Genomic DNA, 25,993 nt, shown 5'->3' on the forward strand with positions numbered 1-25,993 from the left:
AAGGAGCTTTAGAGAGTGCTCCCTCAAGGCCTCGGGGTGTATGGCGCAGCAGTCAATGCAGGTCTTTGCATCATGGTCACGCTCAAGGCACCAGAGGCGGACTATGAGTGGGCCAGTCTCCGACATCTGTTAGTGATAGACAACACAGGACTTGAAACCAGCCTTCCTAGTGGACATCTTTGGCAAACAAGGAGAAAGATTTAAAAAAAATAAAAATAAAACAATAAATTGACAAATAGTTAATAAAAGGTCAGCCAGAAAATGCCTGGGGTAGCTCTCTCCGGATCTGCGCTGATTGGCATGTAAAGAAAAGAACTGACAGCATCCCGGGGTGGCGCCTATGCCTATATAGGCACTGTGCACAATGATGCTGATGCGCCATGCGAAGCTGGACAACACCACCTACCAGTGCACAAGGGTACTGCTCACAAAAAAATAATCCAGATCCAGTCTGGCAACTGAAGATCATTCTAAGGTAAGAAATCTGCATCTAGAATGCTCTTAGCTGATGAGTTGCAATTTGCAACCTACGTTATGAATACTGATGATGTAACATTATCAATTAGATTTTTGTGAACTGACCAATTGGTACATAGGCTGGCTCAGTAACTTCCACATTGGTCGCAAATACACTGGTCTCAATTTGCAACCAGTATTTTGCAAGTAGTGTTTCGAACATCTGGCCCTGCTTCAAATATGGCCTTCTAACGTGTCAACTCTATTTTTCTGCTTGGCTAAACCAGTAGGTGCATCTCTGTGCCTTGTTCTGAGAATTGTCAAACAATATGTCCTGTTTCAGGGTTAAAGTGAATCCTACATGAACACCAACTTGAATTTCATCATCTGTACTGCAACACAGAATTAGTTTCTGCCCACTCTCTTTTCTGGTTTAAACCCTGTAATCTTCTTGGGTGACACTCTCTGCACTCTGGCAAATCTGAAAAACAAATTTCTCATCACAAAGTAAAGACAAAAGACAGAACATAGCTCCAGATCCCTATCTGAAAGTGCAGAAAGAAAAACTGGTGTGCATGGGTGGCGCTTACTATGCAGCTCCACTCATCACTTCTGGAGCAGAATGGTAGTGATGCGGAGTCGCACAGCACCATCTGCTGGCATGCAAGAGCAGTGCTTTGAATTTCAGTTCCAGTCTGGCACTTGGGGATATTCACAATGTGAGACATATGCTGTTAGAAGTATCCATCAGAGGTGCATAGCCCTACTGGAAGATACGGAGGACCAATTGGTTGGATGTGATGTATGGTCACCTTTGGAGAACATTTTTTGACCCTCCCTCTCACAGGGTGTTCTGTGTGTTAAGGGCAAACTAAAGCTGATTGGCAGTTGATGCAGCAGGGGGGTGGGACCAGGAAGATCAGTGCCCCTGGTGACCTTTACATTGCATGTCTAATAGCCATGCCAGGCCATAAAAGGGTTGAGGTGACTGCGGCCGGGGAAGGTGTCTCCTGGCCTTGCATATACACCAAATCTCTGGAGTCGCCTCAAAAAAGCCGAAAGTGATGAGGAAATTGTCTGGCAGAGGTCATAAGCCCACAGAGCACACTGCGGCCCGGTTTTTCTTGAAGCCCTGCAGATCAAGATCCGCTATAAAAAAAAAAAAATTAAAAAAAGGGGGGGGGGGGGGGCGTTCCATCAAAAGGCACATCTTTAAGGAATGCCTACATATCTCTGATCCTGCGGCTCTCATCCAACCGCACGGACAGAGCACCACACTAGTACAGAGTGCTTGCTTGAAACAACTGATAGTGTCCAGCCCAGCCTGAATCACAAAAGGCTGTATCCTTGCCATCATGGTTAGTTTAAACAAATCAGGTCAAACTCCTCTGTGTCCATTGGCAAGATTTCCCAGAATGCATAAGTAAAATGGCAGAGTAGGCAACTTGCACTGATCAACTGCAAAGCTAGGCTGGCCGAAGCGCCTCACTTCTTTTAAACTACTTTTCACAGTGTGTTCATAGGGAACAAATTTAGAGTAGGATGTTGCGTAAGAAAATTAGGTTTGCCAGGCACCAGTCTGTAGCACCTGGCCTCTTTACTGGTGGGCAATAGGAAGGATTAGACCAAGTGCTCATTAGAGTATCACTATCAGGCTCACTGGCCACTTGTTAATCCATGTATAAACAGAGGTAAGTCATTGCCACGGTTATCTCCTAATGGTGGGGAAGCTCTGGCCATTCTGATCTGAAAAGCTGGTAGATCAACTAAGACCAGCTTTGTGGTTAAGGGAGAGTTCTGTCTGAATCTAACTGTGCAGGAACCAGGTGTTGCGCAGTGGGGTCAAAGCGCAACCTTGGTCAGGGTCAAGACAGAGTTGGGTCACGGTTGGACAACAGAGTTGTCAGAGGAACGCCCTCCAGTTCCGGCAGTGACGGAACAAATGCAGGCCCTGGAGTAGGAATAGAAGTCTGCACTGGAGTCCGTGAACACCACAAGACGGTATACCTAGGGGCTGTAAGTGCAGAGAATGGATCTGCCGGTGGTCAACTGACTGGAGTACTCTGCAGATCTATCTTTGAGTCCCTCCGCGATAACCTAACTGGAGGTCCCTATGGATTCTTGGGACCTGAAAGCACACCAGAGGGAGCCAGAAGAGTGCCTAAAATATACACCGTAGCCTCCCTAATAGCCTCGAACTGCTGCAATACTGCTGTTGACTTGCGGAATTTGGGACACACTGGAATCAAATGAAGGATTGTCTCAATCTGAGAGTATGTGGCAACTCGACTTCCTCAAGAGTGTGGAGATGGGATTGCATCCTACTTCTCCTTCCTGTGTTTCTGCGTCACTTTTGACACTGACTTACCAGATGAACTGGACCATTACAAGGATCGGTCTGTGGGATCAGCCTCAACAGTGGAAATGGGTCTGCACCTGGAGTTCGAGCAGGATTTGCATGGCTTTCGTCGATATTTAACAAAAAGCTCCATTTCATAGTCCCCAAGCACCCTCTGATGAGTGAATAGCATTCCTCACACAACTTGAGTCGTGCCCTATGCCCAAACACCACATGCACACCTCATACAGGTCCGTCATGACACCTGTTTATGACAGTTGCGACATGGTTTGTACCGTGTAGTTTTAGGTGGGGACATTGTTTCACTGTAAACTGGAATTAGGTCTGCAATCTCAAACGAAAAAGTGAGAGGCAATCTGGATTCCCATTCAACAGGGCAGAGAGAAAAATGGTACGGATGTCAACTCAGAGGTGAAGTGATATGCAGCTCTAATCCGTCACCTCCAGGTCGGAATAAAGCCCACACAAAGCAACTTGGCGCACTGGTGAACTACTGAAAAACCTTCCAGATCAGGTCTGGCGCCTGGGGAATAATCTACAAGTGAGGAATCTGTGGCTGGAAGTATTCATCAGACGTCATTATTGGTCGGCTGGCTGTAAGTCCTGACCTCAGTACAACTGATCTATAGCGATGTCTTGAAAACACGGACTATCAAACGTAGTGGGGATAGCTGTGGGATGGTATCTGTCTTTCTCTTCTAATTTCCACAAGAAATCTTACTCAAACTACAGTTTTAATTCTGTATGTGTAGGCTATGTGGTTGAAGGGTGTAGGAGACAATAGGTCCAGTGACTATGTCAATCAGATATTCCTCTGCATCACAGCAGGTTATTTTCTTTCGAGTTTGTACTTGATCTCAGCGTCGACCTCAGTGCAGAAGGCTGGTGGGTTTCTTCTTGGCTTTGAGATTCACCCAGTGTTGAGGGTTGCTATTGGCATCAAACAGACCTGATCACTTGTGGGCAAAGCCTTGCCTTCTTCAGTGGAGGCCAACTGGGCAAGGCATTGTGCTTTCTGGCCATACTTTGCAGTGAGGTTGAAGCTATCCAAGAGGTCTTTCCTGTAAAGTAAAATTTTCTGTATCCAGTCAAGGCCAAGATGTTGTGTCTGAGCCCTCAATCTCAGGGCCCAGAATGGAAGGTGTCATCTTTGTCCATGGTGTGGTTGTGAAGGCCCTGGAAATTCTTATCACCAGAGTTGGGTATAATCGGGGGAGACATACATAGGAGTCCGCTCACTGGGTCTCAGGACAATTGTGTGACTGTTCCCACAGACGGTTAAAGTGGGAAAGTAGAATGCTTCCATCTACTCAGTGTCAACAGCAGAAGGGCGGGGGGGGATGGGGTGTTGACACTATCTGAATAATACAGCCATTTTCGAAAGCTTCAGTGCCAACCCATTGATTGTAAAGTGTTACAAGCCAAAAGGCTTTTTCACCCTCGGGAGACAGGTTATAGTTTGGGCATCTCATCCAACCACAGGATTTTGCGATTAAGTCAGAGGTCAAATTTAAAAGTGTGGGCTCCTATTACTTGTTAACAAGAACTTGCAGTGCGACCATAAGCTTTTTGAAATTGATTCTGTAGATCTAAAAGCCATGTGTATTACGTTCAACAGAAGATTATCAATTGTTATTGTTAATGTTTATATACGATCGGTCCCAAATGGCTCCGAGTCCCGTACCCTGGCTATTCTGTCTGAATTTGTAGGAAGCCTCGACCCCTCAACTATCCTAATCATAGCTGGAGATTTTAATTGTACCTTCGAGCCTTCTATTCTCATAAGTGGTTTAACAGATGAAGAAGATGAGCAGTGGGGGATCCCACAATTATATATTACCCGGCCTTGTAAAAAATCTCGGGTGGCCATGCAATTAGCCACATTATGTTTAAACCATGGCCTTAGGGCCTGTAATGGTAGAACTCCATCTGATATGAATAGTGCACCTACTTTTAAAAGGGGCATGTCGATAAGCACTATCGATTATTTCCTGGTTGATGTTAGGCTGTGGCCCCATTTGGTAGACATGAAAGTAGAAGTGAGATGTGATAGTGACCATTTCCCCTTGCTCCTTACCCTTTCTGGAGAAATGTTCAGGAGAACACTCAACAACTATGCTACAATAATTCCGCCACCTTGCTGGAACAACAAATTTACCAAGATTACTTGGCCAAAAGTGATGTCCAACCCCCACCACATCAGAGCAATATATCAGATTTTCTTAAATAGTTTGGCTGAGTATGAAGATCAGGCTGTAGGGAATATTCCGATTCTCAAAATACATGACAGCATGACTACCCAGCTTCGGGGGTTCTTTTATAAAACAAAGCGGTCTAAGCCACATGAAGGGACAGGGGCACGCAAGGGATGGTTTGATGAGAGGTGTTCAAAGGACAAGTCCGGGTTAAGAGTAGCAGTAATGTCTGGCTCCCAGGGGGAAATTAAACAAGCCAGGTCTCTATACAAAGTAACCTTGTCTAACGCTAAAAAGCGGTGGGAGGATTCCCTGTGGCAGGAACTATTAGATGCTTCCAGAGAGAAGAATAACAAGCGTTTCTGGGAACTTCTGTCCAAAAGAGAAAATGGAGGCAGGAGCTGTCCCAGCAACCATATTCAACCAGAAAGCTGGGTAGAGCATTTTACTACTCTTTATGCCCTACCAGAAGGCCCAATGGACACTAATGTGGTCCACTCTCCAACTAAATTGTTGGAATCAAACTCCAGCATGGCCCTCCAAGTGGTGGCTCAGTGTGTCCCCGAGGGTTGCCTTATCTTTAAAATAGAAGAGACCCTTGATGCTATAATTAGCCTAAAACCTGGCAAAGCACCTGGACCAGACAAGCTCCCTGGAGATCTTTATAGATCGGAACCATCCATTTGGTCCTGGTATATTAATGCCATCTCAAATAGCATAGCTGCAGGGGGGCTAATTCCAGATACATGGAAGGGGGCAGAGATCATACCCATTTATAAAAAAGGAAATGCTAATCTTCCAGCTAACTACAGGCCAATTAGCCTCATAGACAACCTACAAAAAATATTTGCTAAACAAATTCTGCAGAGGCTAATCAACTGGGTCGAGAAGCACCAAATCCTCTCTCATTTACAGGCAGGGTTTCGTGCAAAAACTAGCACGATAGACCAGGTCTTTCGATTAGCCATATTGCATTGGAAATACGTTCTTGTGGCCAAGCAATGCCTGTATGTGGTATTTATAGACCTGCGATCGGCTTTTGACCTGGTCCCAAGAGCCAAGCTGTGGGAAGTGCTGGGTAGATTGGGAGTCCCAGAGGATCTTTTACTCCTGTTAAAACGACTACATGAGAACACCTATGCCCAAGTGAGGTGGGGTGAACAAGGCGAACTGACAGAGCGGATCCCAATTAGACGAGGAGTTCGCCAAGGTTGTGTGCTAGCCCCCCTACTGTTTACCGTATTTATTAATGAAGTAGTAAAGACTGTGTCCATAGGCCAGAATGATGCCCCTTCCCTGAATACACAAAAAATTCCCATCTTGCTTTTCGCCGATGACTCACTTCTCATCTCTAAGACACCAATGGGGTTGCAAACCCTTGTTGACCGGTTTAGCCAATTTTGTAGTGATCATGGGTTGGAGGTTAATATTAACAAAACTAAACTGATGGTGTTATCTAAGGGACCTAGGAAAAAATGTTCCATCCATATTGAGGGAGTACTGTTGAAGGAAGTAAGCTCTATAGATTACCTGGGAGTTAGGTTAACTAACAAACTATTATGGGAAGAGCAGATTACAAAAAGTGCAGGGTTCCTACAACACAGAGCCTCATCTATATTGCGTTTTTATCAAAGCACCTCTACAAAAGTAGTTTCCCCAGCAATAAAAATTTATACAGCTAAGGCTCAAAGTGCAGCCCTGTACGGAGCGGAGGTATGGGGTTACGCTAACTGTAACAAGATCAGTGTGGGGGAAAACAATTTTGCAAGGGCCTTAATTGCATGTCCACGTACCACACCCTTGCTCCCATTATTTCTAGATCTGGGGTTAAGCCGAGTAGCAGATCTAGCTACTCTAAGACCTCTCCTCTATTGGATTAGGTTGTGGACAACCCCCGAACTAGATATATACAAGACCGCACTACTCGATCTATTGAAATGCCAAAACGCTAATACTCTTCCCTGGGTTCGCCATGTGGCCCATTGGCTCCGGCTATTGGGTCTGGGCGATTACTGGGAAAATCCCCATAAATTAGAGAGACGGCACAAAAACGTTTTAAAGTTAACCTATTGGTCTTATGTTAAGGATAACTACATAACTCACAAATCCCATGGTCGCTTAACTAATTCCTTCATTGATATTAAATGGTCCCCAAAGTTTGAATCCTATTTGGATGTGATACCGGATTCGCAGGGCAAGAGCTTATATGCAAGGTTTCGCTTTGGCTCTTTGCCCTTGTTGTCACTGATTCATAGGTGGGGGCCGACTAATCTTCCCGATATATGCCCTGCCTGTGGCAGTACTTTCGAAACCATTGAGCATTTCATGTTCTTCTGCCCAGCCTATGCGATTCCACATTTAAAATGGATTCGCAATATTTGCAGGTACATGGGATTCAAGAACTGCTCTTTGGCTCTACGGGTTCTAAAAAGCCATAATTCAACCGATGTAATTCTCTCAGTAAGCAAGTATCTAGCAACAGCTTGGCGCATACGATGCCATCTCCAAAAAGTAATTCAAAGTCCCATCCCTTTATAGATAAGTTTTAGAGCCACATGTGCAATTCAAGTTATTGTCCTAATGTTTTTACACCAAGTTAAATATGTGTACTTATTTATTCCTTAAGAATTATTTATTATCTTGTTTTATGTGTTTTTATGGCCATGGATCGAACAAAGTTGATGATGATGATGATGATGATGAATTATTGACCATGTGGTTTAGACAGGGCTTTGGAACAGATTTTTCTTAGATAATACGTGGGTAATCATTTTGTGGTTCTGCTACTGTATCACTAGTGTTAGCCGCAAAGAGCTATTTTTATGCACTTGTCTGGCATTAGTGCCATTTTAACATGAATCTGATAACCATTTTAAGTTACTATATAAGCTTTTATTACATTGTGCTTGTGTTTTTAATGACTTGACAGTGCCTAAATTTGCCTATACAATTGTGCCGGTTGCAGGCGCCCTTACTAAAGTATGCCACTTAAACTACCAAGAAACTGTACTATTATGTAACATCAACTCAGCACTCTAAAGCTTAAATCATGGGCCTGATAGCTTGCACTTATCTTGGTGATGGTACCACCTGGGAAACTTGAATCTGAAACCATCTCATATTGTTTTAAGAGCCTTAAATATTTGTATTATTTTTAACACTATGAAGCAGATGTTTAGAAACCTTGGCATCTAAATGTTAAGTTATGTATCGGGAACAATGGTGGACTATAGTAGGCCATGGCCTATAGAAGCTATTTTTATTCTAAACTCTATTTTATGCCAGTGTGAAAGTATAATGGAACAAATGCACCTTCTTTGTATAATTTAATGTGTAACTTTTATGACCCATGGTCGAATAAAGTATATATATATATAAAAAAGTGTGTGCTTTCCATATCATTCCCCCCGCACACAAGTCAATCTCAAAACAGCCTTCACAGCAATTGGTCCCAAAGCGCTGATTAGCTTCTCTTCCACATCCTGATAACCCAATGTCTTGGTAAACTGGTGCTCCAGTCCTCTAGCATCAGTTTATTTTTGTTTTGCAGCAGTGGCACAATAGTTGACACATGCCCGAACCTGACGGGGGAAATAAACAATCTTGCGCTAGAGTCCGAGTTCAGGATCTTTGTGGGTTCCTCTTCAAAGAAAACAACTTTCAATGTCTGGGCCCAGGACTTAATGGCAGAAGGGTAACAACGTATGATCTACAGCAGCACAAGCTGCAAACCACAACCTACCTGTCCGCAGCAGCTATTACAGCAGAAGATTTAAAATGTGAGAAAAACGGAGTTACCTTATAATTTGTTAAATATATGAAGTGGGCAGATCTCTGTTCAAGAATCCCTGTGCAGAGAGTAAAATGAAAAGTGCCCAAACGCAGTCACAAATGCATTCTGAGACAGTGGTGCCTTTTTTTTTTTTATGTTCCCTCTAAGAGAACACGTTTGCATTGTCTTGTAATTTCATACAAAATTATCTATTTATAAATAAAATAGAATGGTGTGCCTGTGATTTATAAACTCCTGTTTGATTTTATCAAAGATTATTTGCATGTACATGTGTAGATTTTCTTTATTAAAAGCTACAAATGTAAATTAAAAGTTGTATGTCAAAAGTGCTGTTATTCTGAACACAGGTCTATATATATATATTCAATGTATACGACTATTAATGAAGAGAAACATATTAGGAGATCCCACCCAGCAGGGAAAACTTCCACAGAAAAAAAAAAAAGTTTTTATGTTAGAAAAACCCTCACCCACCAGGGTTACCCCTTGGTGGCATGCTTCATCATTGGGTTTCTTCCCGTTCTGCTGCAGAACGAGGCGTGCTGCGACCGACAGAATACAGGGGTGGGGGATTGGGGGCACTGTTGGTATCCATGATGCGGATGCCAGAAAAGGATAGGAGTGATGGGGTAGTGGTAAATTAAAAATACCCCCCCCCTCTGGATGATATTACTAGTTTAATATGTCTCATAGGGGTGGTACGATTAAAAAGGGGTGTCAGGAGGGTGGGTATATTATGTACCAGTCCTCCTTAGTGGTCTACATGTTTCTGAGTTTACCCCTAAACTCTTCAGGACCAAAGTGATGATCTTATTATCACTCCTCGTGCGCCTTACACTAGTAGAAGTACTTTGTATATATCACCTTACCACAATAAATAAATTAATTACATTAAATAAATAATACCCATCAGTGTTTATGTTAATTGCATCATAGGTCCTCCAGGAGGGTGTGTCTGCTTGTATTCACACGGTCTTCAAAGCGTCACTCCCACCATAAAACCTACTCCTCACCTTGCTGTGGCCCAAAAGACGGGAAGAAACCCAATGATGAAGCATGCCCCCAATGGGTAACCCTGGTGGGTGAGGGTTTTTCTAACAAAAACACTTTTTCTGTGGAAGTTTTCCCTGCTAGGTGGGGTCTCCTAATAAGTTTATTGAATCTTTAAAGGATAGACCCTCCCCTCAACCCTCCTTCTCCCCCCTTTGTTTAGCATATTAATGAAGATCCCTTAACAGAAATATTCTCAGGAGTCCAACAAAACTAACAATATAGAAAAGTAAAACTGCTGTAAGCACCATCCACCACAAATCTATAGTATTCTGAAAATGTAATGGAAATCAAGAAACATGAAAATGAAAAGGTTTAGTAGGGTGCAGTCCTATAGGGTTTCTAATGTCACATGGGCTTAGAAGGATGGCAGCTTTAACATACACACACCACAGGTTTTTCCAAAATATTCTTCCATCCACAAGCATAGTCTATGCATCTGTTTCTATAGCTAATCCCATGGAGAGTTAACATAAAATGAGGTAAGCCTCCATCACATTCCAAGTACACCACAAGTATTGGTACTAAAATGCATGTTGTTTTCCTTCCCTTTCAATGTGTGTATTTCAGACAACATTCATTACAGGGTGCCCTCACAACCACAAAAAATAGCATGGGCTGTAGTGGATCAGTGGAGCAGAGAATGTTAGCTTTTATTTTACCTACCTTCAAAGCCTAAAACCAGCGTGCCATGCAGTGTGAAATAATATGCTTTGGTTAATGCCGATCATGATCATTTAAGTCAGTCATACCATACAAGCCTAGCTAGTTTAACAATTATGAGATGAGGACAAGAAGAAGGCTACTCACTACCCTTCCCAAGACCACCCAGCACCACCTCTAGTCTGGAAGCATTTACAGCAAGTACCAGGTTAGATGCCAATGCTTATGAAGAAAACATGGCACAGAAGGGTCCGACTTACAAATACAAAAATTCCAGCAATACGGCCACCACCAACTCAGGTTCCTCATTGTTTAAAATCAGGCTTGAACTCTGCTTTTTTTGGCAACATGGATCTTTAATTCAATCCACAAGTCCTTGTGCCAGAAAAAATAAAAAAACTAACACCGTTTCTATTGCATAATTACTCAATTAACATGCTTCAGTTTATGAGCACTCATCATAAAAACACAAAATCCTGTGTTCTGTTTTGCATGATGACTTCGCTCCTGGAGTGGCGTCTTCTTTATCAGTCAGCTTAACAGCACATCTGGCAGAATCCAGTAAGCGCACAGTAGCAAAAGCCTCCAGAGCTCAACATGATCCTGTAGGCCATAATTCATGGAAAATTCTGGTGTGTGCTAGCATTCCCAACAATAGAAATGCTACGTAGCTTTCAGTTTTATTTGAAGTTCATGTAATGTACAAACTATTTAGAAAGCACATTCAGTTTTAGGTAACTGAAATCAGGCACCCCGTGACGTAGCGTTTGCTCCAAGATGGCCAGAATAACTGTTCATGCTGAAACACATGAGCAGGGCTGCAACATTATGACTTGTAGCAGAAGCTAGAGCTCAGAGAGGTCAGCAAAGGTGCTGGCCCAAGACAGTTTGTTCGCTTGCTAGAAATAGAAGGTATTCCTCAAACAATGACAGTTTGGACTTCCACTTCACCTTCCTGCGAGGCTAGAACAAATTCTCCAGACTGTTCAAGCATCTCTATGTCTTGTGACGCAACCAATGTTAATGTCCCTTCCTCTGCCTCCATTGCAGCTTCTGTTAGCACAGTTCCCTCTTCGATGGCTGAAGCCAGTGTCAATGCCACTTGCTCAGTTAAAGACTCAGGCGTAGCTATGGTGATTGTGTCCGAGACGTCTATTGAGCCTGCATCTGTTCCCAAAGCTAGATTCTGAACGATGATCTGGTGACCAGAGTTAGCATGGTTCACGATATGCTGTACAACCTTCATGAGCTGATTATCCACCTGCAAATGAGAAATGAGAAAAGCAAATGGTGAACAGTGGTGTTCACAGGCAGATCATATGCATAGATACACAAAACTGTGACTTTCCTACAAACTGTCTTTCATCCAAGCCTATAACAAAGCAGATGTGATATTTAGTATCGACAGACCAAATTTACTGCCCTAGCGTATACTCAATATAGCTCATTAGAATCTTGTTTCTAAAACACTTCTAACCACAGATTCCTTACCTTACAAAATTTCCTAGCTGTCAGACTCGACCTGGAAACTCTTGAACAGTACTTCTGAATGCTGGTAGGTGGCACTGACTGCTTCACATCAACGCCTTCAACACCAGATGTGACATGCACAGTATCTATATAAGTGCCACCCAAGTGCACTAACATCAGTTCTTCTTTCTGCGCCAACAGTTGTGACCTGGAGAGTTGCCTTGTCACTTTGACTAACCTCTTCTGACTTTTGTTGAGTCATTTCCTGTTTCTTTCCTGTGTGCTAGGGACATTTCCCCTCAAACCCCATTTGGTCTGCCTGTGCTACATGGAGTTGAGTCACAATTTTATACCCTGATGCAACTGTCTCTGTGCACCCGAAGGAGATTCAGGAGAAGGTGATGAAGCTTCTCCCAGAGCAGCAACTAAATACTGAGTCACTCCTGCTCCTGAGGACTGTCTCAGTACTGTGGAGGATCTTGGGCCCAATTCCAGAGCTGTTCCCGTGACCAGTCGTCAAAGTTGTCATAGGGTAAGTTACATAAAGTCAAAGCGCTGCTTGACTTCATGGCACCCCTTCCAAGTCCTTAAAGGTGCAAGGGCGTGTCCCAATGGCTCTTGGTCCCTGTAGGAAGTTGGCTCTGTATGTGCTATTTCAAAGTAAGGAATAGCATGCACAGAGTCCAAGGGTTCCCCTTAGAGGTAAAATAGTGGTAAAAAATAGATAATACTAATGCTCTATTTTGTGGTAGTGTGGTCGAGCAGTAGGCTTATCCAAGGAGTAGTGTTAAGCATTTGTTGTACATACACAAGACAATAAATGAGGTACACACACTCAGAGACAAATCCAGCCAATAGGTTTTTATATAGAAAAATATCTTTTCTTAGTTTATTTTAAGAACCACAGGTTCAAATTCTACATGTAATATCTCATTCGAAAGGTATTGCAGGTAAGTACTTTAGGAACTTCAAATCATCAAAATTGCATGTATACTTTTCAAGTTATTGACAAATAGCTGTTTTAAAAGTGGACACTTAGTGCAATTTTCACAGTTCCTGGGGGAGGTAAGTTTTCGTTAGTTTTACCAGGTAAGTAGGACACTTACAGGGTTCAGTTCTTGGTCCAAGGTAGCCCACCGTTGGGGGTTCAGAGCAACCCCAAAGTCACCACACCAGCAGCTCAGGGCCGGTCAGGTGCAGAGTTCAAAGTGGTGCCCAAAACACATAGGCTAGAATGGAGAGAAGGGGGTGCCCCGGTTCCGGTCTGCTTGCAGGTAAGTACCCGCGTCTTCGGAGGGCAGACCAGGGGGGTTTTGTAGGGCACCGGGGGGGACACAAGTCCACACAGAAATTTCACCCTCAGCAGCGCGGGGGCGGCCGGGTGCAGTGTAGAAACAAGCGTCGGGTTTTCAATGTTAGTCTATGAGAGATCTCGGGATCTCTTCAGCGCTGCAGGCAGGCAAGGGGGGGATTCCTCGGGGAAACCTCCACTTGGGCAAGGGAGAGGGACTCCTGGGGGTCACTTCTCCAGTGAAAGTCCGGTCCTTCAGGTCCTGGGGGCTGCGGGTGCAGGGTCTCTCCCAGGCGTCGGGACTTTAGATTCAAAGAGTCGCGGTCAGGGGAAGCCTCGGGATTCCCTCTGCAGGCGGCGCTGTGGGGGCTCAGGGGGGACAGGTTTTGGTACTCACAGTATCAGAGTAGTCCTGGGGTCCCTCCTGAGGTGTTGGATCGCCACCAGCCGAGTCGGGGTCGCCGGGTGCAGTGTTGCAAGTCTCACGCTTCTTGCGGGGAGCTTGCAGGGTTCTTTAAAGCTGCTGGAAACAAAGTTGCAGCTTTTCTTGGAGCAGGTCCGCTGTCCTCGGGAGTTTCTTGTCTTTTCGAAGCAGGGGCAGTCCTCAGAGGATGTCGAGGTCGCTGGTCCCTTTGGAAGGCGTCGCTGGAGCAGGATCTTTGGAAGGCAGGAGACAGGCCGGTGAGTTTCTGGAGCCAAGGCAGTTGTCGTCTTCTGGTCTTCCGCTGCAGGGGTTTTCAGCTAGGCAGTCCTTCTTCTTGTAGTTGCAGGAATCTAATTTTCTAGGGTTCAGGGTAGCCCTTAAATACTAAATTTAAGGGCGTGTTTAGGTCTGGGGGGTTAGTAGCCAATGGCTACTAGCCCTGAGGGTGGATACACCCTCTTTGTGCCTCCTCCCAAGGGGAGGGGGTCACAATCCTAACCCTATTGGGGGAATCCTCCATCTGCAAGATGGAGGATTTCTAAAAGTTAGAGTCACCTCAGCTCAGGACACCTTAGGGGCTGTCCTGACTGGCCAGTGACTCCTCCTTGTTATTCTCATTATTTTCTCCGGCCTTGCCGCCAAAAGTGGGGCCTGGCCGGAGGGGGCGGGCAACTCCACTAGCTGGAGTGTCCTGCTGGGTTGGCACAAAGGAGGTGAGCCTTTGAGGCTCACCGCCAGGTGTGACAATTCCTGCCTGGGAGAGGTGTTAGCATCTCCACCCAGTGCAGGCTTTGTTACTGGCCTCAGAGTGACAAAGGCACTCTCCCCATGGGGCCAGCAACATGTCTCGGTTTGTGGCAGGCTGCTAAAACTAGTCAGCCTACACAGATAGTCGGTTAAGTTTCAGGGGGCACCTCTAAGGTGCCCTCTGTGGTGTATTTTACAATAAAATGTACACTGGGATCAGTGTGCATTTATTGTGCTGAGAAGTTTGATACCAAACTTCCCAGTTTTCAGTGTAGCCATTATGGTGCTGTGGAGTTCGTGTTTGACAGACTCCCAGACCATATACTCTTATGGCTACCCTGCACTTACAATGTCTAAGGTTTTGTTTAGACACTGTAGGGGTACCATGCTCATGCACTGGTACCCTCACCTATGGTATAGTGCACCCTGCCTTAGGGCTGTAAGGCCTGCTAGAGGGGTGTCTTACCTATACTGCATAGGCAGTGAGAGGCTGGCATGGCACCCTGAGGGGAGTGCCATGTCGACTTACTCGTTTTGTCCTCACTAGCACACACAAGCTGGCAAGCAGTGTGTCTGTGCTGAGTGAGAGGTCTCCAGGGTGGCATAAGACATGCTGCAGCCCTTAGAGACCTTCCTTGGCATCAGGGCCCTTGGTACTAGAAGTACCAGTTACAAGGGACTTATCTGGATGCCAGGGTCTGCCAATTGTGGATACAAAAGTACAGGTTAGGGAAAGAACACTGGTGCTGGGGCCTGGTTAGCAGGCCTCAGCACACTTTCAATTGTAAACATAGCATCAGCAAAGGCAAAAAGTCAGGGGGCAACCATGCCAAGGAGGCATTTCCTTACACAACCCCCCCCCAAACGAAAGAGGATGAGACTAACCTTTCCCAAGAGAGTCTTCATTTTCTAAGTGGAAGAACCTGGAAAGGCCATCTGCATTGGCATGGGCAGTCCCAGGTCTGTGTTCCACTATAAAGTCCATTCCCTGTAGGGAGATGGACCACCTCAACAGTTTAGGATTTTCACCTTTCATTTGCATCAGCCATTTGAGAGGTCTGTGGTCAGTTTGAACTAGGAAGTGAGTCCCAAAGAGGTATGGTCTCAGCTTCTTCAGGGACCAAACCACAGCAAAGGCCTCCCTCTCAATGGCACTCCAACGCTGCTCCCTGGGGAGTAACCTCCTGCTAATGAAAGCAACAGGCTGGTCAAGGCCATCATCATTTGTTTGGGACAAAACTGCCCCTATCCCATGTTCAGAGGCATCAGTCTGCACAATGAACTGCTTAGAATAATCTGGAGCTTTGAGAACTGGTGCTGAGCACATTGCTTGTTTCAGGGTGTCAAAGGCCTGTTGGCAGTCCACAGTCCAGTTCACTTTCTTGGGCATTTTCTTGGAGGTGAGCTCAGTGAGGGCTGTCACAATGGATCCATATCCCTTCACAAACCTCCTGTAGTACCCAGTCAAGCCAAGGAATGCCCTGACTTGAGTCTGGGTTTTTGGAGCTACCCAGTCCAGAATGGTCTGGATCTTGGGTTGGAGTGGCTGAACTTGGCCTCCACCTACAAGGTGTCCCAAGTAAACCACAGTTCCCTGCCCTATCTGGCACTTGGATGCCTTGATAGAGAGGCCTGCAGATTGCAGAGCCTTCAAAACCTTCCCCAGGTGGACCAGGTGATCCTGCCAGGTGGAGCTAAAGACAGCAATATCATCAAGATAAGCTGTGCTAAAGGACTCCAAGCCAGCAAGGACTTGATTCACCAACCTTTGGAAGGTGGCAGGGGCATTCTTTAAACCAAAGGGCATAACAGTAAACTGATAATGCCCATCCGGTGTGGAGAATGCTGTCTTTTCTTTTGCTCCAGGTGCCATTTTTATTTGCCAGTACCCTGCTGTCAAGTCAAAGGTACTTAGAAATTTGGCAGCACCTAATTTGTCTATGAGCTCATCAGCTCTTGGAATTGGATGAGCATCTGTCTTGGTGACAGAATTGAGCCCTCTGTAGTCCACACAAAACCTCATCTCTTTCTTTCCATCTTTGGTGTGAGGTTTGGGGACTAAGACCACTGGGCTAGCCCAGGGGCTGTCAGAGCGCTCAATCACTCCCAATTCCAGCATCTTGTGGACTTCCACCTTGATGCTTTCCTTAACATGGTCAGACTGTCTAAAGATTTTGTTCTTGACAGGCATGCTGTCTCCTGTGTCCACATCATGGGTACACAGGTGTGTCTGACCAGGGGTTAAGGAGAAGAGTTCAGGAAACTGTTGTAGGACTCTCCTACAATCAGCTTGCTGTTGGCCAGAGAGGGTGTCTGAGTAGATCACTCCATCTACTGTGCCATCTTTTGGGTCTGATGACAGAAGATCAGGGAGAGGTTCACTCTCTGCCTCCTGATCCTCATCTGTTACAATCAACAGATTCACATCAGCCCTGTCATGGAAGAGCTTAAGGCGGTTCACATGGATCACCCTCTTGGGGCTCCTGCTTGTGCCCAGGTCCACCAGGTAGGTGACCTGACTCTTCCTTTCTAGTACTGGGTAAGGGCCACTCCATTTGTCCTGGAGTGCCCTGGGAGCCACAGGCTCCAGAACCCAGACTTTCTGCCCTGGTTGGAACTCAACCAGTGCAGCCTTTTGGTCATACCAAAACTTCTGGAGCTGTTGGCTGGCCTCAAGGTTTTTGGTTGCCTTTTCCATGTACTCTGCCATTCTAGAGCGAAGGCCAAGTACATAGTCCACTATGTCCTGTTTAGGCTCATGGAGAGGTCTCTCCCAGCCTTCTTTAACAAGGGCAAGTGGTCCCCTTACAGGATGACCAAACAGAAGTTCAAAGGGTGAGAATCCTACTCCCTTCTGTGGCACCTCTCTGTAAGCGAAAAGCAGACATGGCAAGAGGACATCCCATCTCCTTTTGAGTTTTTCTGGGAGCCCCATGATCATGCCTTTTAATGTCTTGTTGAATCTCTCAACCAAGCCATTAGTTTGTGGATGGTATGGGGTAGTGAATTTATAAGTCACTCCACACTCATTCCACATGTGCTTTAGGTATGCTGACATGAAGTTGGTACCTCTGTCAGACACCACCTCCTTAGGGAAACCCACTCTGGTAAAGATACCAATGAGGGCCTTGGCTACTGCAGGGGCAGTAGTCGACCTAAGGGGAATAGCTTCAGGATACCTGGTAGCATGATCCACTACTACCAGGATATACATATTTCCTGAGGCTGTGGGAGGTTCTAGTGGACCAACTATGTCCACACCCACTCTTTCAAAGGGAACCCCCACCACTGGAAGTGGAATGAGGGGGGCCTTTGGATGTCCACCTGTCTTACCACTGGCTTGACAGGTGGGGCAGGAGAGGCAAAACTCCTTAACCATGTTGGACATATTGGGCCAGTAGAAGTGGTTGACTAACCTCTCCCACGTCTTGGTTTGTCCCAAATGTCCAGCAAGGGGAATGTCATGGGCCAATGTTAGGATGAACTCTCTGAACAGCTGAGGCACTACCACTCTCCTAGTGGCACCAGGTTTGGGGTCTCTGGCCTCAGTGTACAGGAGCCCATCTTCCCAATAGACCCTATGTGTTCCATTTTTCTTGCCTTTGGACTCTTCAGCAGCTTGCTGCCTAAGGCCTTCAAGAGAGGGACAGGTTTCTTGTCCCTTACACAGCTCTTCCCTTGAGGGTCCCCCTGGGCCTAAGAGCTCAACCTGATAAGGTTCAAGCTCCAAAGGCTCAGTTCCCTCAGAGGGCAGAACTTCTTCCTGAGAAGAGAGGTTCCCTTTCTTTTGCTGTGTTGCAGTTGGTTTCCCAACTGACTTTCCTGTTCTCTTGGTAGGCTGGGCCATTTTTCCAGACTCCAGCTCTACTTTTTCACCCTGTGCCTTGCATTGTGCTCTTGTTTTCACACACACCAGTTCAGGGATACCCAGCATTGCTGCATGGGTTTTTAGCTCTACCTCAGCCCATGCTGAGGACTCCAGGTCATTTCCAAGCAGACAGTCCACTGGGATATTTGAGGAGACCACCACCTGTTTCAGGCCATTGACCCCTCCCCATTCTAAAGTAACCATTGCCATGGGATGTACTTTTCTCTGATTGTCAGCGTTGGTGACTGTGTAAGTTTTTCCAGTCAGGTATTGGCCAGGGGAAACCAGTTTCTCTGTCACCATGGTGACACTGGCACCTGTATCCCTCAGGCCCTCTATTCTAGTCCCATTAATTAAGAGTTGCTGTCTGTATTTTTGCATGTTAGGCGGCCAGACAGCTAGTGTGGCTAAATCCACCCCACCCTCAGAAACTAGAGTAGCTTCAGTGTGGACCCTGATTTGCTCTGGGCACACTGTTGATCCCACTTGGAGACTAGCCATACCAGTGTTACCTGGATGGGAGTTTGGAGTGGAACCTTTCTTGGGACAGGCCTTGTCTCCAGTTTGGTGTCCATGCTGTTTACAGCTATGACACCAGGCCTTTTTGGGATCAAAGTTTTTACCCTTGTACCCATTGTTTTGTGAAGAGGCTCTGGGCCCACCCTCCTGTGCAGGTTTTTGGGGGCCTGTAGAAGACTCTTTACTATTTTTAGTTTTGGTTGTCTCATCACCCTTCCCCTGGGGAGTCTTTGTGACCCCTTTCTTTTGGTCACCCCCTGTTGAAGTCTTGGACACCCTTGTCTTGACCCAATGGTCCGCCTTCTTTCCCAATTCTTGGGGAGAAATTGGTCCTAGGTCTACCAGATGCTGATGCAGTTTATCATTGAAACAATTACTCAATAGGTGTTCTTTCACAAATAAATTGTACAGCCCATCATAATTATTTACACCACTGCCTTGAATCCAACCATCTAGTGTTTTCACTGAGTAGTCAACAAAGTCAACCCAGGTCTGGCTCGAGGATTTTTGAGCCCCCCTGAACCTAATCCTGTACTCCTCGGTGGAGAATCCAAAGCCCTCAATCAGGGTACCCTTCATGAGGTCATAAGATTCTGCATCTTGTCCAGAGAGTGTGAGGAGTCTATCCCTACACTTTCCTGTGAACATTTCCCATAGGAGAGCACCCCAGTGAGATCTGTTCACTTTTCTGGTTACACAAGCCCTCTCAAAAGCTGTGAACCATTTGGTGATGTCATCACCATCTTCATATTTAGTTACAATCCCTTTGGGGATTTTCAACATGTCAGGAGAATCTCTGACCCTATTTATGTTGCTGCCACCATTGATGGGTCCTAGGCCCATCTCTTGTCTTTCCCTCTCTATGGCTAGGATCTGTCTTTCCAAAGCCAATCTTTTGGCCATCCTGGCTAACTGGATGTCCTCTTCACTGGGGCTATCCTCAGTGATTTCAGAGGTGTTGGTCTCTCCTGTGAGGGAACCAGCATCTCTGACTATTATTTTAGGAGTCAGGGTTTGAGGGACCCTGTTCTCCCTAGATAGGACTGGTAGGGGGGAATTGTCCTCCAAGTCACTATCCTCTTCCTCTGAGTTGCCACCCTCAGAGGGGTTGGCCTTTTCAAACTCTGCCAAAAGCTCCTGGAGCTGTATTTTGGTAGGTTTGGGGCCCATTGTTATTTTCTTTAGTTTACAGAGTGACCTTAGCTCTCTCATCTGTAGATGGAGGTAAGGTGTGGTGTCGAGTTCCACCACATTCACATCTGTGCTAGACATTATGCTTCTAAAAGTTGGAATACTTTTTAAGAATCTACAACTGGTTCTAGAATCTAATTCAAACTTTTACAACTTTTTAAACTCTAAAAGAAATGCTAAACAGGATCTAACACAAGGCCCTAGCAGGACTTTTAAGAATTTAGAAAACTTTTCAAATTGCAAAAATCAATTTCTAATGACAATTTTGGAATTTGTCGTGTGATCAGGTATTGGCTGAGTAGTCCAGCAAATGCAAAGTCTTGTACCCCACCGCTGATCCACCAATGTAGGAAGTTGGCTCTGTATGTGCTATTTCAAAGTAAGGAATAGCATGCACAGAGTCCAAGGGTTCCCCTTAGAGGTAAAATAGTGGTAAAAAATAGATAATACTAATGCTCTATTTTGTGGTAGTGTGGTCGAGCAGTAGGCTTATCCAAGGAGTAGTGTTAAGCATTTGTTGTACATACACAAGACAATAAATGAGGTACACACACTCAGAGACAAATCCAGCCAATAGGTTTTTATATAGAAAAATCTCTTTTCTTAGTTTATTTTAAGAACCACAGGTTCAAATTCTACATGTAATATCTCATTCGAAAGGTATTGCAGGTAAGTACTTTAGGAACTTCAAATCATCAAAATTGCATGTATACTTTTCAAGTTATTGACAAATAGCGGTTTTAAAAGTGGACACTTAGTGCAATTTTCACAGTTCCTGGGGGAGGTAAGTTTTCGTTAGTTTTACCAGGTAAGTAGGACACTTACAGGGTTCAGTTCTTGGTCCAAGGTAGCCCACCGTTGGGGGTTCAGAGCAACCCCAAAGTCACCACACCAGCAGCTCAGGGCCGGTCAGGTGCAGAGTTCAAAGTGGTGCCCAAAACACATAGGCTAGAATGGAGAGAAGGGGGTGCCCCGGTTCCGGTCTGCTTGCAGGTAAGTACCCGCGTCTTCGGAGGGCAGACCAGGGGGGTTTTGTAGGGCACCGGGGGGGACACAAGTCCACACAGAAATTTCACCCTCAGCAGCGCGGGGGCGGCCGGGTGCAGTGTAGAAACAAGCGTCGGGTTTTCAATGTTAGTCTATGAGAGATCTCGGGATCTCTTCAGCGCTGCAGGCAGGCAAGGGGGGGATTCCTCGGGGAAACCTCCACTTGGGCAAGGGAGAGGGACTCCTGGGGGTCACTTCTCCAGTGAAAGTCCGGTCCTTCAGGTCCTGGGGGCTGCGGGTGCAGGGTCTCTCCCAGGCGTCGGGACTTTAGGTTCAAAGAGTCGCGGTCAGGGGAAGCCTCGGGATTCCCTCTGCAGGTGGCGCTGTGGGGGCTCAGGGGGGACAGGTTTTGGTACTCACAGTATCAGAGTAGTCCTGGGGTCCCTCCTGAGGTGTTGGATCGCCACCAGCCGAGTCGGGGTCGCCGGGTGCAGTGTTGCAAGTCTCACGCTTCTTGCGGGGAGCTTGCAGGGTTCTTTAAAGCTGCTGGAAACAAAGTTGCAGCTTTTCTTGGAGCAGGTCCGCTGTCCTCGGGAGTTTCTTGTCTTTTCGAAGCAGGGGCAGTCCTCAGAGGATGTCGAGGTCGCTGGTCCCTTTGGAAGGCGTCGCTGGAGCAGGATCTTTGGAAGGCAGGAGACAGGCCGGTGAGTTTCTGGAGCCAAGGCAGTTGTCGTCTTCTGGTCTTCCGCTGCAGGGGTTTTCAGCTAGGCAGTCCTTCTTCTTGTAGTTGCAGGAATCTAATTTTCTAGGGTTCAGGGTAGCCCTTAAATACTAAATTTAAGGGCGTGTTTAGGTCTGGGGGGTTAGTAGCCAATGGCTACTAGCCCTGAGGGTGGGTACACCCTCTTTGTGCCTCCTCCCAAGGGGAGGGGGTCACAATCCTAACCCTATTGGGGGAATCCTCCATCTGCAAGATGGAGGATTTCTAAAAGTTAGAGTCACCTCAGCTCAGGACACCTTAGGGGCTGTCCTGACTGGCCAGTGACTCCTCCTTGTTATTCTCATTATTTTCTCCGGCCTTGCCGCCAAAAGTGGGGCCTGGCCGGAGGGGGCGGGCAACTCCACTAGCTGGAGTGTCCTGCTGGGTTGGCACAAAGGAGGTGAGCCTTTGAGGCTCACCGCCAGGTGTGACAATTCCTGCCTGGGAGAGGTGTTAGCATCTCCACCCAGTGCAGGCTTTGTTACTGGCCTCAGAGTGACAAAGGCACTCTCCCCATGGGGCCAGCAACATGTCTCGGTTTGTGGCAGGCTGCTAAAACTAGTCAGCCTACACAGATAGTCGGTTAAGTTTCAGGGGGCACCTCTAAGGTGCCCTCTGGGGGGTATTTGGCAATAAAATGTACACTGGCATCAGTGTGCATTTATTGTGCTGAGAAGTTTGATACCAAACTTCCCAGTTTTCAGTGTAGCCATTATGGTGCTGTGGAGTTCGTGTTTGACAAACTCCCAGACCATATACTCTTATGGCTACCCTGCACTTACAATGTCTAAGGTTTTGTTTAGACACTGTAGGGGTACCAGGCTCATGCACTGGTACCCTCACCTATGGTATAGTGCACCCTGCCTTAGGGCTGTAAGGCCTGCTAGAGGGGTGTCTTACCTATACTGCATAGGCAGTGAGAGGCTGGCATGGCACCCTGAGGGGAGTGCCATGTCGACTTACTCGTTTTGTCCTCACTAGCACACACAAGCTGGCAAGCAGGGTGTCTGTGCTGAGTGAGAGGTCTCCAGGGTGGCATAAGACATGCTGCAGCCCTTAGAGACCTTCCTTGGCATCCGGGCCCTTGGTACTAGAAGTACCAGTTACAAGGGACTTATCTGGATGCCAGGGTCTGCCAATTGTGGATACAAAAGTACAGGTTAGGGAAAGAACACTGGTGCTGGGGCCTGGTTAGCAGGCCTCAGCACACTTTCAATTGTAAACATAGCATCAGCAAAGGCAAAGGCAAAAAGTCAGGGGGCAACCATGCCAAGGAGGCATTTCCTTACACAACCCCCCCCCAAACGAAAGAGGATGAGACTAACCTTTCCCAAGAGAGTCTTCATTTTCTAAGTGGAAGAACCTGGACAGGCCATCTGCATTGGCATGGGCAGTCCCAGGTCTGTGTTCCACTATAAAGTCCATTCCCTGTAGGGAGATGGACCACCTCAACAGTTTAGGATTTTCACCTTTCATTTGCATCAGCCATTTGAGAGGTCTGTGGTCAGTTTGAACTAGGAAGTGAGTCCCAAAGAGGTATGGTCTCAGCTTCTTCAGGGACCAAACCACAGCAAAGGCCTCCCTCTCAATGGCACTCCAACGCTGCTCCCTGGGGAGTAACCTCCTGCTAATGAAAGCAACAGGCTGGTCAAGGCCATCATCATTTGTTTGGGACAAAACTGCCCCTATCCCATGTTCAGAGGCATCAGTCTGCACAATGAACTGCTTAGAATAATCTGGAGCTTTGAGAACTGGTGCTGAGCACATTGCTTGTTTCAGGGTGTCAAAGGCCTGTTGGCATTCCACAGTCCAGTTCACTTTCTTGGGCATTTTCTTGGAGGTGAGTTCAGTGAGGGCTGTCACGATGGATCCATATCCCTTCACAAACCTCCTGTAATACCCAGTCAAGCCAAGGAATGCCCTGACTTGAGTCTGGGTTTTTGGAGCTACCCAGTCCAGAATAGTCTGGATCTTGGGTTGGAGTGGCTGAACTTGGCCTCCACCTACAAGGTGTCCCAAGTAAACCACAGTTCCCTGCCCTATCTGGCATTTGGATGCCTTGATAGAGAGGCCTGCAGATTGCAGAGCCTTCAAAACCTTCTTCAGGTGGACCAGGTGATCCTGCCAGGTGGAGCTAAAGACAGCAATATCATCAAGATAAGCTGTGCTAAAGGACTCCAAGCCAGCAAGGACTTGATTCACCAACCTTTGGAAGGTGGCAGGGGCATTCTTTAAACCAAAGGGCATAACAGTAAACTGATAATGCCCATCAGGTGTGGAGAATGCTGTCTTTTCTTTTGCTCCAGGTGCCATTTTTATTTGCCAGTACCCTGCTGTCAAGTCAAAGGTACTTAGAAATTTGGCAGCACCTAATTTATCAATGAGCTCATCAGCTCTTGGAATTGGATGGGCATCTGTCTTGGTGACAGAATTGAGCCCTCTGTAGTCCACACAAAACCTCATCTCTTTCTTTCCATCTTTGGTGTGAGGTTTGGGGACTAAGACCACTGGGCTAGCCCAGGGGCTGTCAGAGCGCTCAATTACTCCCAATTCCAGCATCTTGTGGACTTCCACCTTGATGCTTTCTTTAACATGGTCAGATTGTCTAAAGATTTTGTTCTTGACAGGCATGCTGTCTCCTGTGTCCACATCATGGGTACACAGGTGTGTCTGACCAGGGGTTAAGGAGAAGAGTTCAGGAAACTGTTGTAGGACTCTCCTACAATCAGCTTGCTGTTGGCCAGAGAGGGTGTCTGAGTAGATCACTCCATCTACTGTGCCATCTTTTGGGTCTGATGACAGAAGATCAGGGAGAGGTTCACTCTCTGCCTCCTGATCCTCATCTGTTACCATCAACAGATTCACATCAGCCCTGTCATGGAAGAGCTTAAGGCGGTTCACATGGATCACCCTCTTGGGGCTCCTGCTTGTGCCCAGGTCCACCAGGTAGGTGACCTGACTCTTCCTTTCTAGTACTGGGTAAGGGCCACTCCATTTGTCCTGGAGTGCCCTGGGAGCCACAGGCTCCAGAACCCAGACTTTCTGCCCTGGTTGGAACTCAACCAGTGCAGCCTTTTGGTCATACCAAAACTTCTGGAGCTGTTGGCTGGCCTCAAGGTTTTTGGTTGCCTTTTCCATGTACTCTGCCATTCTGGAGCGAAGGCCAAGTACATAGTCCACTATGTCCTGTTTAGGCTCATGGAGAGGTCTCTCCCAGCCTTCTTTAACAAGGGCAAGTGGTCCCCTTACAGGGTGACCAAACAGAAGTTCAAAGGGTGAGAATCCTACTCCCTTCTGTGGCACCTCTCTGTAAGCGAAAAGCAGACATGGCAAGAGGACATCCCATCTCCTTTTGAGTTTTTCTGGGAGCCCCATGATCATGCCTTTTAATGTCTTGTTGAATCTCTCAACCAAGCCATTAGTTTGTGGATGGTATGGTGTAGTGAATTTATAAGTCACTCCACACTCATTCCACATGTGCTTTAGGTATGCTGACATGAAGTTGGTACCTCTGTCAGACACCACCTCCTTAGGGAAACCCACTCTGGTAAAGATACCAATGAGGGCCTTGGCTACTGCAGGGGCAGTAGTCGACCTAAGGGGAATAGCTTCAGGATACCTGGTAGCATGATCCACTACTACCAGGATATACATATTTCCTGAGGCTGTGGGAGGTTCTAGTGGACCAACTATGTCCACATCCACTCTTTCAAAGGGAACCCCCACCACTGGAAGTGGAATGAGGGGGGCCTTTGGATGCCCACCTGTCTTACCACTGGCTTGACAGGTGGGGCAGGAGAGGCAAAACTCCTTAACCATGTTGGACATATTGGGCCAGTAGAAGTGGTTGACTAACCTCTCCCACGTCTTGGTTTGTCCCAAATGTCCAGCAAGGGGAATGTCATGGGCCAATGTTAGGATGAACTTCCTGAACAGCTGAGGCACTACCACTCTCCTAGTGGCACCAGGTTTGGGGTCTCTGGCCTCAGTGTACAGGAGTCCATCTTCCCAATAGACCCTATGTGTTCCATTTTTCTTGCCTTTGGACTCTTCAGCAGCTTGCTGCCTAAGGCCTTCAAGAGAGGGACAGGTTTCTTGTCCCTTACACAGCTCCTCCCTTGAGGGTCCCCCTGGGCCTAAGAGCTCAACCTGATAAGGTTCAAGCTCCAAAGGCTCAGTTCCCTCAGAGGGCAGAACTTCTTCCTGAGAAGAGAGGTTCC

At 46.6% G+C, this 25,993-nt stretch overlaps 1 protein-coding gene across 5 annotated transcripts in view; it reads right to left on the reverse strand.

Annotated features, from left to right (window-relative positions):
- Positions 1–10,490: 10,490 nt before the first annotated feature.
- Positions 10,491–25,993, reverse strand: part of E4F1 (E4F transcription factor 1) — a 336,452-nt gene continuing 320,949 nt past the window's right edge. For 2 of the 5 annotated variants that reach the window (XM_069209718.1, XM_069209721.1), the window contains exon 14: positions 10,859–11,777. In XM_069209718.1, coding sequence (XP_069065819.1) covers positions 11,436–11,777 — 342 coding nt within the window. In that variant the 3' untranslated portion in view covers positions 10,859–11,435. Of the gene's footprint in view, positions 11,778–25,993 lie in introns of all 5 variants that reach the window. The other 3 variants (XM_069209719.1, XM_069209723.1, XM_069209720.1) reach the window with 2 other exon arrangements.

Source organism: Pleurodeles waltl, chromosome 10, assembly GCF_031143425.1.
Source record: "Pleurodeles waltl isolate 20211129_DDA chromosome 10, aPleWal1.hap1.20221129, whole genome shotgun sequence".
Classification (NCBI taxonomy): Eukaryota; Metazoa; Chordata; class Amphibia; order Caudata; family Salamandridae; genus Pleurodeles; species Pleurodeles waltl.